At 35.8% G+C, this 19,248-nt stretch overlaps 1 protein-coding gene across 3 annotated transcripts; it reads right to left on the bottom strand.

Annotated features, from left to right (window-relative positions):
- Positions 1-1,558: 1,558 nt before the first annotated feature.
- On the bottom strand, positions 1,559-13,646 carry LOC113764621 (GPI ethanolamine phosphate transferase 3-like). Of its 3 annotated transcripts, none has more exons than XM_027308573.1 (22): positions 13,452-13,646; positions 12,717-13,103; positions 12,527-12,561; positions 12,046-12,167; positions 11,052-11,141; positions 10,774-10,893; positions 10,533-10,616; positions 9,494-9,571; positions 8,928-9,053; positions 8,759-8,848; positions 7,023-7,058; positions 6,816-6,871; positions 6,051-6,195; positions 4,558-5,002; positions 4,370-4,461; positions 3,700-4,249; positions 3,341-3,476; positions 2,961-3,002; positions 2,588-2,753; positions 2,402-2,485; positions 2,139-2,237; positions 1,559-2,059 (listed from the first exon to the last, which is right to left on the bottom strand). In XM_027308573.1, exons 2-21 carry the CDS (start codon positions 13,058-13,060, stop codon positions 2,139-2,141), a joined length of 2,940 nt encoding a protein of 979 aa, XP_027164374.1. In that variant the 5' UTR covers positions 13,061-13,103; positions 13,452-13,646; the 3' UTR covers positions 1,559-2,059. The 3 variants fall into 3 exon arrangements, with proteins under 3 accessions (XP_027164374.1, XP_027164375.1, XP_027164376.1); XM_027308574.1 differs by having other exon boundaries at positions 10,536-10,616; XM_027308575.1 differs by lacking the exons at positions 12,046-12,167; positions 13,452-13,646 and having other exon boundaries at positions 12,717-12,955.
- Between the last annotated feature and the right edge of the window lie 5,602 nt (positions 13,647-19,248).

The following is a 19,248-nucleotide window of genomic DNA, read 5'->3' as shown; positions in this document are numbered from 1 at the left end:
CTTGTCCTTAGAGCCTGTATAGATGAAATGAACTCTTTTGCCAATCATCTACATTGCATGTCAATCATGGATCTGGAGTTTTGTGGATATAGGTGTTATTGCAGATATAATTAAATGTCCGAGCCAAATGAGGGTTACTCAACCTGAAGCATGCATTTGAAAATTTGAAATAAATGATTTAGATTGAATTGATTTCAATTGGCTCAATCTACAGCGTCAATCATTTGGTGCCATTGATCTAACCATGGCACCAAACTCCAACTTGTTCACCATGGAGAAAAGGTGGTGTTTCTTTGCCACCTAGTCCCTTTGGACTTTCTGTTTGCACATTTCAATCTTTGACTCATTCCTAGACTAAATCTATTCTTGGCACTGTAATAGTTCATCATGATTAAGTTATTAGGCCACAATACACTAAAGGTTTTTAGAACAGTTTAAAGTCAATAATTTACAAATTCAATTGTCATAGAAGTTTGAGATATGCTAAAAGTGATTCTTCACACGTATATGTAGCGCATATGTTAGGGATCCGCTAAAATAACAAAGAGAAAGAAGGAAGCAAGTTATGATGCTCTTGCTTGGTGTGTTTGAATTGGTTTGTTTGAGAGCTATTGGTGCGTTTGAATTGGTTTGTTTGAGAGCTATAAATAGCTTTCAAACCATTCCATAAAAACCAATTCAATCGATATGGGATATTAGAATGTTAGGCCAGCAATTTCAAAGTCAACAATTGTTAGCTTTGAAATTCAACAAATCTCCACCTTGGCATAATTTCTAATTCCTACCCAAAAAATATCCACTAAGATAGTAAAATCTGTGACTTCTTAGTACGAATTTAATTTGAAATGGTAACTTTATCTATCAACAATTCAATTGTGTCTCTCATTTATTTTTCCCCCTTGATGGTGGAAAGGGAAAGCAAAATTCAATTCTACACCATTAATGGGTCCAAATAACCTCCTTCAAAGATTTTATCACCTAAAGATGCAGATCAAAACTCAAGTCAATTTCCTTCCAACCATGCTCATCAACAATCTAACATGGCTGAATTCCTTTATTTCCTTTTTCCCCCCTTTTTGATACAAAGTTAGTGGCTGATACTCTGACAAACTTTGCAATTGGCTTCAAGTCTTCCAAGCAATTTGCAGATATTGGTTCTTTGCCTTTTGAGGCCCTGACAAACTTTGCAATTGACTTCAAGTCTTCGAAGCAATTTGTAGACATTGGTTCTTTGCCTTCTTTCATCGAAGGACTTAATAGATTTGATTCCGTACAACATTATTATGTTTGTATTTGATAAGTCTTTATGTTCAAAGGCAAGACATGCTTGGCTCTTGCCCTTTTTGTGCTTATTTTCACAAGTCTATAATATCATAGACACTATAATTCTGAAGTGTAAAATTGACCAGTTGACCACAAATAATATGTACAAACCAACAATAATTTTAGTGACCAATCCTTGATCTTGAGCGAGTACATGTAAGCAGTGAAATACATTTCTAAATTTCGCAATATCATCTCAACATCTTTTAATAAAAAAAAAAAAAAAAAAATCAGAACAAAATGTTAACCAGACTCTGAAGAATAGTTAGCCGAGCAGTACAACTATACAAAATGTATAATATCAACCAAAAACACAACATTGATGGTTCACATCACTGCTTTACCATTATCCATACCCCAATCATAAATGTTGGAGCTGAAGAAACTGAATATTCAGTGCAGACCAATAGAACAGCCAAAACCCCGTCTGACTTTGCGAATGGATATTCATAAACTCAATCAATCATTAAAAATGCCTAAGCCCAAAAGTGGAAAAGTACCATGAACCATCTTTCTTCAAAAAGGGCCTAATGCTGCTTACTCTTGTAGGTTTGGAGTCATTCCACAGAGACAAGAAAGTTGTTCCGTTTCTTACATCTGACTGCTCAGGTAACACAGAAGCCATTCCAAAAGCCTGGACACCTTTTCCCCATCTTCCCTCTCTGACTCTTCGAATGATCGATGAGATATCCTTCCAACTCCATAATTGATCAAACAAAGGAGATGCCCAACTTCACTGTAAAAGGGGGACATGAAAATGAGCCCAACAGCTGGAGGTGAAAGTAGAATTTGGCATCTTTGTGCAAAACACATACCTATACAAGATAGTACAGGGATGCCAAGCAGATGAAGAAGTCGGAGAGAATAAGACCCACCACATCAAAAACGAATTTAGGCGCAAATAGACCCCATACCTGCTTTGAGATTTAGAACATGAATTGTATTGAATTGTATTGGATAACAAACATATGACACACATAAATAGAGACCCACACACACACACACAAGCGTCTTCTAAGATGGTTTTTTGTGAATGTAAAAAGTCAAGTCCATTATAAGAATTGTTATGTCAATATACCATTAGATGCCGTCTTTGTATTGTAACGCAAAGAATTGTAAATGTTACAGATACAGCCATAATGAGCCCGTACATCAAATACACCTGAAACAAAATAGAGTGAGAAAACATTTTGAGAATTCCGCATGCTACATCTAAGAATTAAGATCCCTCACTTAATTTAGAAGTCAAATGATGTAAACTTACTTGACATAACTGTATGGGAAACAAATTGTTTCCTTGCTTGGCTTTTCTCCTTGAGTGTAATAATGCAACAAGTAATGGAAGTCCGAGTATTGGTAAAATGTGGGAAAAGCCAAAAGTATCAAGAGCGAGGAGGACAGCTTGACGGATGAGGTTGAATTCATCAAACCTGTCAAACAATTAAATTGTTATGTTCATGTGCACTACCACTAATCCAGTAGTGATGCTACATCCATTTGACCAATTTGCAGGCCCCAAAACACAATGAAGAAAATGCCAAGGAACAATAAAGATTTGATAAAGAGATAAAAGGAGGAAAACAAACAAACGATCGACAAGTTCTTAGATGTTCCCAGAAGCTGAAAAATCTTTTTACCCAATGAATGCAGCAGCATACCGTAGGCCATCAAAGGCACACCTGCAGAAGAAATCAAACAGCATGACCACAAGAAGAGAAACTTAGAACCTGCTCATCATTTTAGTCCTTTCAGTTAGAAGTATTTTCGGCTTAACTTAAGCTGCTGGCAAGTGGCAACATTTATTTAAGCAGCTTGTGAGTTACTATTCCCAATCAAACGTAATTTATGGCAAATCTTAACCTTGGAGCATTGCAGTGTCCAGAAACTAAAGAAACCGGTCTAAAATAAGCAACCAGAAATAGCACCACAAAGCTGAAAAACTGTTTTCTAGAACTCTTTACTTGACCGCTAGAGTATCAGAACTAGATGATATCGATACAGACTGCAGGCAACATACCAGTGGCCAGTGCAGAAAAATAAAGACGTAGCAAGCAGGCTCCACTGTACCACAGGAAAAGAATAAAAGGATGAATCCTCAGTACAGCAACTATCAGAGTCCTGTTTGAATCTCGTCAATTTAATTATGCACCAACCTGGCATCAGAAGTTCAGAAATTTTCCAACTTAGACAAAAAGATGAGGCACGAGGTTAGAACAAACCATAAGTTAATTCAATAGAAAAAGAATTGTCATGAAAAGTAGTTATATGAGTTACTATTCGTCGTCATCACAAGGGACACAGCATACAAGTTCATAAATCCTAACATAACAGCAAGCTAATCAAATTAAGCTTATCTCCACTTTGTAGAGCAACTACCTGCAATAACGGAAGATAAAGCAACCAAAGGACCCTGTTTCCCAGATAGAAGAATCACTGTCGAACTCCATGAAGATAACATGGCCAATGCCTTATAAACTGTACTTTCTTCCTGACCTGAACCTGTTTCTCTAGACAAAATTTGGAAAATGGCTAATGATAAGAGTTGCAAAAGGCTAGAAGCATAAACAATTCGAGGAATCAGATTTCCTTTAAAGGCCTCAAGTACCATGGGAAGAGACAGTAGATCAGAATCTGAAGCCCAAATCAGGGCTATTAGAACATAGTTAAATATAGTTCCACTAACAACATACTTCAAGATCCCCTTCAAGGCGCCACACAAAATGCACTTGTAAAGCATACAGGCCAGCAAAATCAGACCTAAGAGTGGCACGATTTCAACCACATGCATCAAAACTTGAGAGTCTCTAACGATTCCAAGTGTCCATGAAGGTTGAAACTTCAAGAATAAAGAATTCACAGCTTGTTTGGCTTGCCCCAGTTCAATACCCAATTTAAGCATAGGAACTAGAAGAATAAATGCAAGCCCCTGCATATTTGTAAATTCAGTTTAGTACAAGAAACAAAGCAATAAATATGTTCAACGACACAAGACCATAAAACTTTTTACCAGAAGGACCAAATTACAAGTAATATCACAACTATCTACCTCTAAAACCATCTTCTTTTTAACTATTGCATACTGCAGTTGAAGAATTCCAGTTGTAGCTAAAAGAAAACTAGCCACTTTGCCTTCTTCCACTGTATCAAAATGAAACAGGGACCAGTCAGGCTACAGCAACAATTAGTAAAAGAACATGCACCTGCTCTTAGATGTAATCTGTATACAGAACTTACATATGTAACTGTTTGAAAGAAAACTGGATGCCCGTATCAGCACTATAGTATAAGCAAACACAGCCATGAATGAAATCCCAGAGTTGCCATGATGAGTAAAATAAAGTCCAAATAGGTTGTCCAACCTCTTAATGGCATAAACATGAGTAAAAAGAGAAGCCACCATCAAGCACAACCCAATGCTCATTATCCTTATGTTAAACTCAGTCCATTTGGACCGTGCCAACCCTGCAACAGTTGCCAGGAAATCGGAATATGCATCGATTTGATTCATAATTGCAGATGATAATGTATTACAGCTTTTGGTATTGCATAGCAATGAAGATTTAATATTCTGTGACCACATCTCTTGGGCGCGAGTATATAGTTCTGATACATGCAGTAAATCTTTTTGAGAGAATCCAATTGTTGATGAAGCTGAATAGACATCCATGTATCGCTTTACCTACATTATACAAACCATGTGTCTGGATGAAAAATGATTAGCAGAGAATAAGAAAACTCTACTGCTTTAAAGTTATCCGTTCTCAGAATTAAACACTAGACTTGAAAAATGTAATAGAAAAGTTTTGAGATAACCACAATCAAAATTGCTGTACAATCCAATGCATAAAATAATAACGTGTACATCAATTCTAACATCCACAACATTTCCTTAACTCTTGACTGCATTATGATTGACTTAGCTGGGATTTATTTCATATATACCATCCAGATGAAAGTGACTTATCAACAAATGTAACAGTACTTTACCCTGCAAACAAATATAAATTCAGATCCTACCCAATGATCATTATCTTGGAACCAGAATAAAAACAAATCTTCAACATGAATCATTATATTCTAGATGATAGCAAAAAATAGTTATGCATCAGTAGGTTGCAGATGAACGTAACACACAAAGCAGCATCTAAAATTCATTCTACATACAAACTCTTTAGTTTTATGATGGAAATAATAGTGTTAAAGAATAAATAAAGCACAAAATTGCAACTTCCTTGAGAGTTTTCTTAAAGGATATGTAGGCCACTGTTAAAACATATATGATCAAGCAATTCTGTGCATCTATCAGTTCCATAAATTAAATGCTTATAAAAATCTCTCTGCAGTTACCAGTCTTTCCCTTGTGGCATAGTACATGACCCAATAAAAGCAAATGCACACCTTGATAGGCCTATACTAACAGGTTAAAAGGAACCAAAGAGGACCAGAAACTTTGAACAACAGGTTGGTTGTAGAAGTAATCTTCTCAAACTTAGTAGTTTAATGCAAGCATCTTCGCATTTACTCCAATTAAACACGAATTTCAACAGCAAAAATACAACTGAGAGAATGGGAAGTCCTCTAGCATAATATCCTCAAAGAGATTCTAGAACTTTTATTTACTTTCTTTCAGTACTTTTGCAACCTAAAACTAAACCATCAAAGAACAGAGGGTGACAATGTTCAAAAAGCAGTCAAGAACAGACGGGGAAACAAAGAATACCAAGTACCTGCCAAGAATTAATGCAGAGGACATTCACATAACTTTTCATCCACTCCTCAAATCCTGAGTCACTTCGATCATTCAGACCAAGAATTCTTGGTTCCCCTGTACCAGCTGCTAATCCATAAAGTTCTGGATCAACACGGCCGATACTGAAACCAAAGCCCAATTCATTGGTCATACAACTACTTTAAGAGGTGAACTGTGGATTTGAACAATAAACACATAAAAAATAGTTATGACATATAAGCCTGCATGAATAAGGACAGTTTGCTTATTTCTGCAGCTCAAACATACCAGTCTTTTACTCATTCTGTTTTACCTTGCATCTTTCACCTCCCAGCTACTCCATCCTCAGGATCTAATTCTTATTCTACTTTACTTTTTTGGGAACAGCAGCATTGTTGTATTGACAGCTATTATTGTCAATGAGACAAAGTCTCTTCCTTCCCATTTAGATGGTGTTGTTTAATTAACAGTGTGATAGATGGGGAAATCCTTGTACGCTCAACATACACAAAAATGCAGAATGAAGAGGGAAAATAAAAAAGAAAAAGAAAAGGCAGTTGAATGTAACAAAAGATGGCCTATACCACCAGCCCAGGCAATTTGGTATAAAGCCAGAACAATCTCCTATTCCACTTCCAAATGTCCTCAGAAAAGCTAGGTGTTCTAATTTTGTTCCCATGCCATCACTGTCTCATCCTACCCCAACAAAGCTGCTAGAGAAGACGCAATCAAAAGATGTCTAGATAGATCTCTTACACTGCACCTTCCAAAAGGAAAAGGAAGACCAAGCAAAGCAGACACCGTAGCTGCAAAGTCAAGCTGCAAACGTAGAGCATGACTTAACACCAAAAGAGATAAAAAAAAAATAAGGCAATAAATATATAACCATCCACTCATTTCAATGAATCAAAAGGTGGTTAAAAAAACACTCTATTACTCAACTGGAAAAAAAAAAAGGATATACACCAACCTGATAAATAGAGCTAATGGAAATCCTCTTCTTTTCCTGAAAATGTGAGAAAAGATTTCAACCACAAAGCTTCTAAAAATATACTCAAGTTTCACAAAAATATGAACAATCAGATAAAACTTGCAAAGGATCATTTTCTAGTCTATTGGTAGATCTGGAGGAACTGAAGCCTTTGATAAAAGGTTATTAAGCACCTGGAAATCATTTGAGTCAACGTGGTAACCCAATCCCCAGAAATAAGACTTGTGCTTTGCTCTATGTTAATAAGCAAAGTTTCTGCCAACAGAGCCTTCCCCTTCTAATGAAAAACGAACTTTTTCCCCTAATTCAGATTTGTTAGGATTTTTTATACCATTTAATGGCAAAATTATGAACGGATGCATGGATAAATTATTATGGCAATGATTTTTCTACCCGGAAAAATTTTGGGGCTAAAAGAACTGCTATACAAGGTTTGTTTACAAATTTTTGAAAAGTTCCAGGTCAAATGAGAGTCTGACCAAAATCTCCACAGTTTGAACACAATGGAAAAAGGAAATGCACTAAGAAACTCTATGAACATGAACTCTTCTGTGACGTATGAAGCACACCATTGCATGCAAAAGATATCATCCATGAGCACTAGATACAACATACAAAAGGAATACTTCAACAACATCGCAACGAAAAATTTACAATAGCCAGTCTCTATTCAAGTTGATCAAGTTATAATTCTGTTATTTATCACAGGTTTAAATTCATCCTAAACTCAAATAGAGATCATGCTTTTATTTCAGTTTGCCCATAATCCTCCCTTTTCAAATGCCAGAGATTCTCATCTCCAGTGATGTATTAATTCCTTCTTGAGTCCTTAAATCCTTTCAGTCAACAAAATGATGTTAACGATGCTTATTCGGGATCATCCTTCTTTGGCCTGGGAAATGCATTTTGGAAGTGGATCAAAAATAAGCAAGACGGAATTCAGGGCTTCATCTTACAGTTGATGCAGAATATAGTGAAACTCACAAGAAGTCATATCAGGTAAAAGAGACAGTAGAAGCAATCACCCAGTTATGCAGATGATGGGCATATTCACTACCTTTTACTGATTCTCACCAATGCATAGGCAAGTTCAGAGCTATAGTCCACTGTTTTTCTTAGAGACTCGGACTACTTTCAATTTTGTTAATATTCTGCCTCAAATAGATTAAGCTCACTACGTCCACTTGTGGTCTATAGTTTAAACTATCCTTGAACACAGCAGAGCAAGATAGTCCATTTTGCATCTTCTTATGTTCTCCATCCCACTTCAAGTTACAATATAGCAGCACACTATCACATATTGCTTTGTATTGATAATATTGAGCTTATAGTATTATAAACAGCTTGAATAACTGAACCAAGCAAAAGTTGCACACATATTCGCCAATTATGAGGTATCTTCAAGGCTTTTCCTGATATTAACACCAGATTCAATTTGATATAGAAAGATATCATGAAGATTGGTGATGCAATTCAGTCAGATCTCAACCATGAGTCCAATGAGCTGATCATCCAAAATCAAAGAAAGTATATCACTTGTTCTCAAGATTTCCCTATTCAGATTCCTGCCTTTACTTGTATAAAAACAGGGAAAAGGATATAAATTAGATTTGAAGCTAACTTCCAACCATTTGGTAGAGGTCAAGCATATCGAAGTTCATCTCAGGCATTTTAGACAGATATGGAGATGCTCACAGAAAAGGAGTAAGAAATACCTTCTCTAGCTGGCAAGATGAACTCTCAAATTCACAGGGGAGAGAAGAAGAGGAATTCTTCAAGCTTAATGCAAACAATGCAGTTTCAACCTGCATCATGTCATTCTTTAGCTTGCAAAATAGTCGAACATAACATTTGTAGGCAATAAATAACCACAAATATGCAGACCTCTTCAGCACTTCCTCCACCATGGTCCCCATTGATGGTCTGCCCATGGTCTCCCATAACAAGCAACATAGTATTTTCATGTAAGCCTCCTGGACCACTCATGCTCTCCAACACTTCTACGACGTTCTACAGTTCCAATACGAAGAGATATAGTCAGTACAAAACTCAGTACAAAACTCAACTCCAAGATAGTGCTTATGTAGGTGGATCCCATGAGCAGAGTTATGCATATTAAATGGACCCCATAAGCAGAGTGATCTGGCTTAATCACAACTTGAACACGGTCAAGTCCACTTGCACATGTCCACTGAACTATTTAGAAACTTGGACAGTGTATAAATGATAATCATATTTGCTGAAAAAGTGTTCTTAAAGAGCCCCATTCTGGAGAAGCTTTATACAAAGCCAACTAACAACAATTAGCAGTGAAATATAGGGCAGTCAACAGATTGAATTCAAATATTTAGACTTGCATGCATGTTTGAAAAAGCACTTTTCTGTCACTTTTTCACCCAAGCTTATTGAGATAGGGCCCTAAAGTAGAGTAAGATAAAGTTCAAACTTGCCTCCAATACCCCATTGTATTGCTCCAGCTTTTCTGTCATCAACGAGGAATCAACACCAAGTATATGCCCAGCATGATCCTGTATATTTGGTGTGCATTAAAATATTTAAAATGTCATCTCGCAACAAATATAAAAACCAAATGCCAAAAAATATTTATTCATGTGATGTCAAGAAAACATATCAATGTAACATAAATCTCTTCAAGCTATCACGCAGAAAACTAATCAGATAGGAACTTTAGAAAACACAGGGCTCTTGCTTAGGGACTTCAGAAAGCATCTCATATCAGACAGTTTGCAGTTGGCAAACCATTCACGCCGTCTTATACTGTTTGGGAAGGGAAAAGACAATGAATGAGGTTAAGGCTAAAATCAGAGCCAAAAATAACAAAATTAAGCAGATGCCAGCATGGGATCATGATAACTGACCAATTTTCAACATAAATAACCTTTCTCCTTCATATGTAGGTAGTCTCAAAATTCACATAACTCCAAATATTCTTGATGTCAATCAACAAAGCTAATAGACTAGTTTGACAGTGTTGGTTTACATTTTTTATCATCTTTATACTGCAGAATACAAAATTTACACATGGTAAAATGAAAGCATACCTTTACAAAATAAAGAAATAAAAAAGCATATTACCCTTCATGCTCAGAAAAAAGGCTAGAGAATGAGATCCCTAAAATTATTAATTGTAAAAAAACTCTCAATAACTTTTCACTTTAATTTCTTTTTGTTGGGAGTTGGCTGTTGGAAGCATTCAGAAAGATACATGAGCATTCAGTCCGCATTCACAAGAAATGAATTTTTATTAGAACCAATTTAGAACAACTTAAGACCCATTATCACCACTGCAGCCTCAGATATGCAGAAAACTATCACTAAGAAGCAACGTCCATCCTAGAAAGTTCTCTACATTTTGATGGCTACAAAAAAAGTTTTGTCTTGTTTAAACTGCCTGCTTTCACAAAGTGCTTTCCCAGGGCAACAATTTCAAAAATCCATATAAAATACTACTAAACAGGACAAGCATACCACACCAAGAAAATGCGCAATAAGCACATCCCAATCTTGCTTGTACAAGGACGGGACCAAGTGTTCAATGCACCCATTGTCTACCTGGTAAAGCATTGTAAAAATTTAATTAGAGGAAAACAGGTGACAAATTCAAAAAAATGTCATTAGACCAGTAAAAGTGTTTTCTAGAGTGCATTAATCATTAAAATGAATGTAGCTTCACCATAATGTGTGTGCAAAAACATTAACAAAAAAGTACCGTATGAAGATCTTTAACATTGAAGGAGGGAAAGGGATAAGATGTATGAAAATGATGAGGAAATAATTGCACCCATGTATCATCCCCCATCATCACCACTCGCTTTCCATTTTGAGCCAGCTGTGAATTATTTATGAGAAAAAGATGAGATCAAATAAAGGTTAAAAAGGTAAACAAATAGATAGACAAAAGAGGGGAAAAAAAAAGAATGTATACCTAACAACCAAGCCTTGTAGCACAGTTACTAAAGTAGCCTGAGACCAGATATGAGTCCCTACCTGATATATCAAGTTATCTTCAATAATTGCTGGTGCACCAAAGCTATTACCCACATCAATGAAAGTTGGAAGTCCACCAGTTGTTAGTCCCTGATATAAAAGGCACAATTATCTAGTTGATGAAATGCCATAGGACAAAATTAGCTTAATTCACTCAAGAGAAACCCTTAAATCCACTGTATCAATGATGCTTGCAGAATGCATCATTCGAGTCCTAAAGCCATTCCACTGTAGAATCTAATCAGTCTTTTCAATGCTTAATTATCATAGTGCTCACCACTAAGGAGCTCCTGAATGGTGCACAAGCTTTTTTTCTTTGCTTGAGATAAAATAGAAGTACTTATCAAAAATATATATAAAATATGTAATGAATGTGCTGTCCTCTGTTGGCAACCAAATTTGGAAGATATTACATATTCAGCCTAAACAGAAACTCATAACAAGAGTTAGTCCTTCCAGAATATGGCGTGTCCAATCCATTGGTTTGTCAAACGGCTACAAATAAATGTCATCCAAAGAGACTAAAGGCATATTCTTTGATTGAACACATCTTCCTAAAAAATACAAACTGTGAGAGCATACAAACATTTTCCTAACTAATATAAAAAACCTTGAATTTTATTTGCATGAAAAGATCTTTAATTAATGATTAATTGATACCCTAATGAGTAATATCTGAAAAACCTGATTTTAACAACATTAGCTGTCAAAAATCAAAATTGTAAGAACCAGTGAAAGGATAATGCAAAGTAACATTTGCAAAGAATCTGCTGATGGCAATAAATAATTCACACCTAGCAAAATCTTCATTGTAAGTGGTCTTTTCAGAGTAAGAAGCTGGTAAAGGATTGCTTCTATCAGAAGTTTTTGGTTTTTGAAAATTGAAACCTTTAGTCCACCTTAAACAGTCAAACAGGTTAACAATTTGGATTTCAAGCCAAACCTCCCTCAAGGTCCACAGTAAAACAGTCCACTGAAGAAAAGTGTTCTCTACCTTCAGACGTTGTAAACTGGTGGTAGGTGGATCTGCAATTGCTTTAAAGATCTTAGCAGCTAATCCAGGCTTACTGGCCAGTTTGTGCAGCACCGGCAACTTATCCATCCAGGGTTTTCTTTCTTAAATAGAAAATCCAAATAAAGAAGAGAAAAAAAGATGAATGGAAAGACTGAACTCAAAAACATATATCCTAAACAATTCAGTCAGAGTCGCTTCTCCACAATCCCTCCCTATGCATCACCAACCAGAAAGAGATAGAATCAACATAATAAACGTCCAGTCATAATGGTTGAGTAGGTCTGGACAATGACATGACTGTTGAACATTATCAGTGCCAAGTTTGAATCCATCTCAGAAAACCAAAACAAATCACAATAAATAATTAAATGCATAAAATACCTTCCAAAGTACACAAAAAATTACAATATAAAATTGCAATCTCAAATATAATTTTTAAAGAAAAAAAAAAGGCATTTACCTTCAAAAAAGGAACTAGGAGCAACAAAATCGAACCTGTAGATAAGACATAAGAGACATCCCATTTATTTCCTAATTCAACGTATTCATAGGTAAAGAAAGAAACTTCATAAATCAAATCCTTTTGTGATCACACTACTTATTAGCATTAATCACGTTAAAATAGTCTAACAGTCAAAACATCAAACAACCTGAGGGCATCAAGAATAATGATGACAATTCGATCAACAGCAGGTTTTGTCCAACAACTTTGGGCCTGAATGTCAGGGTTAACAGTCTGATTCTGATTCCGATGATGATGACGACAACAATGTTCATCGTCTGAGTCATCTTCTTCCTCATTTAATTCAGGGTTTTGGTACTCAGGTGACAAGCATGGAGATTCGGAAACATCTGAGCATTGGCTATACTGAGAAAGCTCGGTTCGAGTAAGGAGAAATCCTCTGGTGAACAGAAGAATGGCAGTGATGTGAAGTAGCATTATTCCGAAGAATACCATAAATCCCCATTTCCTCCAACCCCATTTCTCACCCATTGCAGGGATTTACAGATTATAGCTTCCTGTGCCCAGTATCACCCTATTGTATATAATCAGTGTCAATGATTTTTCCCAATAATATCTGGAAATATTATAATGCTAGCATACAAGCAAGAATTGAAACAAAAATCAAGTCTCCATTATGAACTGAATCACCCAATACAATCTACCAACCTTGACTAACAAACGATATAGAAAAATGCAGCACCAATATTGAAAATTTCATCTCAACAAGTCACCAATCTTATTGGCCTATGCTAGGAGAAAATTTTTGAAAAAAAAAAACCAATACAATTTCAATTGAGAAAAATGGCATTAATTAATAAAAAGAGAAAAACGAAATACAGTGGAAAACATGTAAAACACCAAAAAAAAAAAAAAGAAATACCGTGATTTTGTAGCAGATTTTTATTTTCTCGATAGCAAGGGCATCAAAGAAAATGCCTGAAAATCCTAATTCATGAGCTTTGATCGACCGGGAAAATTGGAGGATTTACAGGTTTGGTCTTCTGAGGGCACTGTAAATCTAAGGTCGAGATGAGTATAAAAAAGGGCAGAAAAGACAAGAAGAGAAAAGGAGAAAATCTTTTTGAAATTGAATTAGAGAAAGAATTTTCATTAGCTGCTGGGAAGGAAAGGAAGGGAAGAAAGGTGAAGAAGTGTTTGAAGTGTAGAGGGAATTTTAGACAAATTGAAATTCATTTTTCATTATTAAGAAAAGATTTTTTTTCATTATTAGAGTAAAAATTCTTTCTAATCTACGCCTTAAACTTATCCTTGTAGTGGCAGTCCTTTAAGCTAATCTTCCACAAAACCAAATGAAATGGAACGAGTAACAACACAACTAGGGTTCAAGGATTACAATTATGTGAAAAAACAGTCTCCAATTGTATTGCATTGAATCTTTTGGATGGCAGTTTATTCAAATAACATTTTATCCTTGTTATGAAATGGACTAATTTACTAAGAGCATCTCCAACGGAGGATAATAAGGAGCGCAATGTCTGACAAAATATGGGTTCATTACACGATCACCCATGGTGGCCGTGTAATACCCATTACACGCATCATTCTGATGATGAGTGTAATGGATGGGCCACCCATTACAAAATTTAGCAGTCTAACAAAATTTTGCCTAGCAAACTTGAAGGTTTCAATGTTCATTTTTTGCAACGGTGCAATAAATTTGCAACGTTCATTTTTTCCAACAATCATATTTTAATTCTCTGTATAAACACACAACACACTCTTTTTTTTTCATATCCCACTATTCTACTCTATTATTTCTTTTACTCTCTCACTCATTTTCCTCAACCTTTGTGCACAATTTTTTAAATTTTCAATATTTTTGTGATTATGGATGAAAATTTTAGTAGTTTTACAAATATGTTAAATGCTCCAAATATAAAAAATTCATATCCAGAATAGGCAACATTTGTTAAAGGTTTCACATGCAGGAGTCTGCAAGAAAAGATGTTGAGCGAGCATTTGGAGTGCTCCAATCTCGTTGGGCTATTGTACGTGGTCCTGCTCGATTTTGGCATAGAGCAAAATTCAAAGATATAATGTACACATGCATCATATTACACAATATATGATTGTCAAAGATGAAGGAGATGCACTAAGAAACTGGAATGCTGACGATGACGATCCAACGATTCCTGTGACTCAAGGTTTGGCCGAAAATTTTCAATATTACCTTTAGAGGAACGCGGAATTACGTGATCGAGAAGTACATTATCAACTTCGATCAGACTTGGTCGAGCATATTTGGGAACGATTTGGAGGCAATAACAATGAAAACTAGTATTATTTTGTTATTATTTGTATTTTATTTGATTTAAATTATGTAATATTATGTTATGGAGTTCAACTAATTACATAATCAATTATTAATTAAGTATGGATTATTATGATATCTTCGCATTTGAAGTATCACATATTTGTTTAATGTTCTGCATAATTATTTTTCAAAAAATAACAATATATTATTTTTGAGAGATAGAAAAAGATATGTTGTTCAAACTTAGAAATTAATAATATTATTTTTAGAAAATTTAAAATTCAAAAAGTACAAAATTTAATGAAAGTTAATACTATATTTTTTAAAAATAACAAAATTATTTTTAAAAATTACTTTATTTATTTATGAGATATGAGTTATGCATTATTAAAATAAATATTTGATTTAATTGTGAACCTATGCTATTACACCTTGTGGAGTATAATCCACTGTGAGTGAAAGTATAATAAAAAAGAAGAAAATGAAATGTTAACGTGATATGTGGATTACACTCTAAATATTTCATGCGAGGGTAAACCATTGTGGATGCCCTAACGCAATATTCCTTGCGGGCCTAGCACACTTGACTACTAAAGCTACGAAATGTTGCCAGTTCAGCCTCCAACCGTTTAAGTACATTTGACGCACGACCCTAAACGCTTTCATTTTCTAATACTTTGGGTAGAAAGCGAAAGCATTGAGAGTTGTACATTAAGTGCATTAAAACGGTTGGAAGCTGAACTAGTAACATTGCATAGCTTTAGCCTTCGAGTCTCTGCTAGTAACGCACGGGCTAATGAGTTAGTAAATTAGTTCATTCTGTGACAATGATATCAAAGTTGATACTGAGGTTAATTTATTGAATCGAAACATGACTATCGAATCAAGTGCCTCTAACCTTGGGAAATCTGAAGGAGAGTCTGCACTAAAAACTGGAGACAGAGAGGACTACTCGTGGCAAGGGCCTCAGTTACAAGCCTTCAAATCTTTTGCACATTTTTAAATCTTTTGTGTTGTCATTCATGACTATACTCTTTTTTTTTTTTTTCAAGTCAGTGTTTCATCTCTCCCTGATATTTACAATTATAAACTTGACAATACTACTTTTTTCCATTGATGAACACATGTTGTCCCAAAAACACTTTGGGAATGCCATACATCTGTTGGGTCATCCCCTAATATAGGTCTGAGTGAGTGTAGATGGTGACAATAAAAAATAGAAAAAAAGTCACGTATCTGTGAGCTAACCTAGTTGGATACGAATTCAGGCCAACGGTTAAAAAATAAAAGAAATTTGACATCCAAAGCTAACATCCGAAACTCCAATTGGGTACTTCAAGTAAAAAGGGCTTATAGCATATGAATTACAAGCTAACAAAATAAGTTTTGGAATAACTTTATTCTTCTAGCCTTTCAAGAGTGACAAACTAAGGGAATAAATTTGGCTTCAAAAAAAATATTGTTAAACTAAATTAAAGATGGACTAAATTCATGGAACTCATTTACATCCTTTTATCTAGGGGATGTAAATGAGTTGTTTCACCAAGTAATTAAGTCAATCATGAACTTATTCATTAAACTTGCAACTCTTGCTCGAGCTTCTCAAGATTAGAGTTTATTTATAACTAATTTAAGGTATTTGAGGTTGGCTCGATAGAAAGTAGTTTAATTTTGACTCCATAGATAAATAAGTGAAGTTTGAATGCAACTTCAATCTCGTTAAAATAAACAAACAAGTTTGAGTACAAAGTACTCATTTATTTAGATTCGTTTACTCGTCTAATTTTATGTTGCAAATTTTATTTTCAGGATGGCTAGACTTGTGATAGAATTCTTTAGCAAGCCAATTTCCACTAAGCATTGGAAATTTATTAAACCATCTCTCACTAACCATTGAAAATTAAGCCTGAATGTAATGAAAGGACGTTCAGGTACTTATGAAGTATGATTGAAGAACCAAAAGACAGATCCATTGGTATTGTTCTCGTTAAGTAGGAAAACTATGTATGCCCTTCACAGGGTAGCTCGTTTGGTCACGGTTACTTCCTTAAGACCGTTGTTCAGTCACCCGCAAGGGTTCAAGTCCCGTGGTTAACGTGTTCGGGGGATGGGGCCTCTCCTCCCGGGCCGGAGTGGGATTACTCGGGCCCCATAAGGATTGACCCGAACACCCACTCCGTCAGAAAAAAAAAAAAGTAGGAAAACTATGTACCAATTCCAAAGGACAAATTCTTGTCTAAATTAGAAGGGGAAAAAACAAAAAAAAAAGAAAAAAAAATAAAGAGCATACACTTGAGAATACCTAACAAACATGTTGTGTTTTCCCATTTTTACATCAAATTAAACCAACAATAAGCAACAAGATCCATAAAAGTGGTGATGTTGGCCATGCATAGTTGGGTAGTCCACCTCCCACGTAAAGGACATGAGCAAGATGACCTGTAGAGATGGCATATAAGGTGCGAGTTTCTTACTGACTCCTCGATGGTTGGAGATATCTTGCATTCTTCTTCAATCTCCTCCACTGCAGAAGAAATGAAGATCCTTAAAGCTGAGGACTTTGAACCTTGAAAGCAAAAGACCTGATATCGAATTTAAGGACGTACTACTAAAGGATTCATTCGCATGTACCATCACAAGGAAGTAAGCCAATAATCAACGACATGGTGGTGTGATACGAGGATGAGGCAGCATTGATAATCAATCGACTCACGAGCATCACCGGAACGGGGCTCTCCAATCCGATACCGGGACGAGATAATAGATCGCCAAAAACTCGGCCGAATTACCAAGAACTCGGCCGAGACGGATAGACTCGACCGAGTAGCCCTGAGCCAAGAACTCGGCTGAATCACCGAGAACTCGGTCGAGAAGGATAGAAATGGTTGAGTAGCCCCGAGTCATTCCGAATCAACTCGAATTTTTATTATTTTTGCTAATTTTTTATTATTTTTGTTTGTCATATTTTTTTATATTATTCACAATTTTTAAAATATTAAATGCTTCAAATTTTGCAGTCTTACCGAGACCGTGACCGATATACCCAAACCGATGTGGAACGTCCGGGCCGCAAACGCGACTTTGAACCATGACGAGAGGATCTCGCCAAGTGCAAATTATTTCCATTGTGGGCATGTCAGTACTTGGTAAGACAACTTTTGCTAACAAAGTTTACTATGATTCTGAAGTGATGTCCCATTTTCATGTGTGTGGTGCTCTGTATCTCAATTTCATCACAAGAAAAATTTGCTGCCTGAAATTTTGAGTTGTATTATTTCCAACCTTCTTAACAAAGTTTCTGAGATGACTGAAGAAGATCTGGCTCAAGAAGTCAAAAGAGGTTTGCTTAGGAACAGATATCTCATTGTTTTGGACGATATATGGGATATTGAAGCATGGAAATGGAATGGATAGGAAGAAGCCTTATTCCCCAATGATGGAATTGGAAGTAGAGTTATCATTACAAGTCGACTTTGTTATGTTGCTCTGCAAGATAAACTTGACAAATAGTCTCACTCTCTTTGCCAACTTACCCATGATGAGAGCTGGGATTTTTTGAAAGAAAAGTTATTTCCTGGAAAAGAGTCGCCTTTAAGATTATGTAAACTTTGGAAGCAAATTGTGGTGTCAAAGACTACCTCTACCAATTGTCATTCTTGCTGGGATACTAGCAAATATGGATCAACTTGACTGGAAAAAAGTTGTGGAAAGTATAAGTTCAAACATTCTTTCTAAGTACAGAACAATGCGCTGCAACATTAGTGTTGAGCTACAAAACTTTACCAGAAAATCTCAAGGCATGCTTTCTACACCATTGTGAGGTTGATTTGGATATGAATCGCTGAAGGATTAGTCCAGAAAACTCAGTTCAGGAGCACAGAAGATGTGGCAAATGATTACATGATGGGTTCCAATGGCAGAAGCTTAGTCATGGTTTCAAAACAAAGATCCATTGGTGGGATCAAAACTTATCGTATTCATAACTAGTTATATGAATTTTGTGTGACAAAAGCCAAAGAAGAAAGCTTTTTGCAGCCCATATGCGAGTATGATCAACAGTATACACTAAATGTGCTACACTACTTACGCCGCTTGTGCATCAATGTTAAGCGAAAGCACTTTCTCAAGTCAAAGCTATTTTCTCCCATCATACATTGTCTATTGTTCTTCACTCAAGATGAAGAGTAGTCCAGGGTTTCCTATGATCTTTCTTTCATTTTTCGCATCTTCAAGCTGGTTAGAGTGTTAGATTTGAGCCAAACAAGTCTGCGTCATGATTTTCCCAGAGAAATCAAAATGCTTGTTCACTTGAGGTACTTGGCAGTTCTAGTTCGAATACAAATCATCCCATCATCAATAGCCAATCTCTCAAATTTAGAAACTTTATCATGGAAACATTCGA

The sequence above is a fragment of the Coffea eugenioides genome, chromosome 3 (assembly GCF_003713205.1).
Source record: "Coffea eugenioides isolate CCC68of chromosome 3, Ceug_1.0, whole genome shotgun sequence".
Taxonomy (NCBI): Eukaryota; Viridiplantae; Streptophyta; class Magnoliopsida; order Gentianales; family Rubiaceae; genus Coffea; species Coffea eugenioides.
Note: the sequence above shows the minus strand (reverse complement) of the source record. Positions and strands in the feature narration are given on the sequence as shown.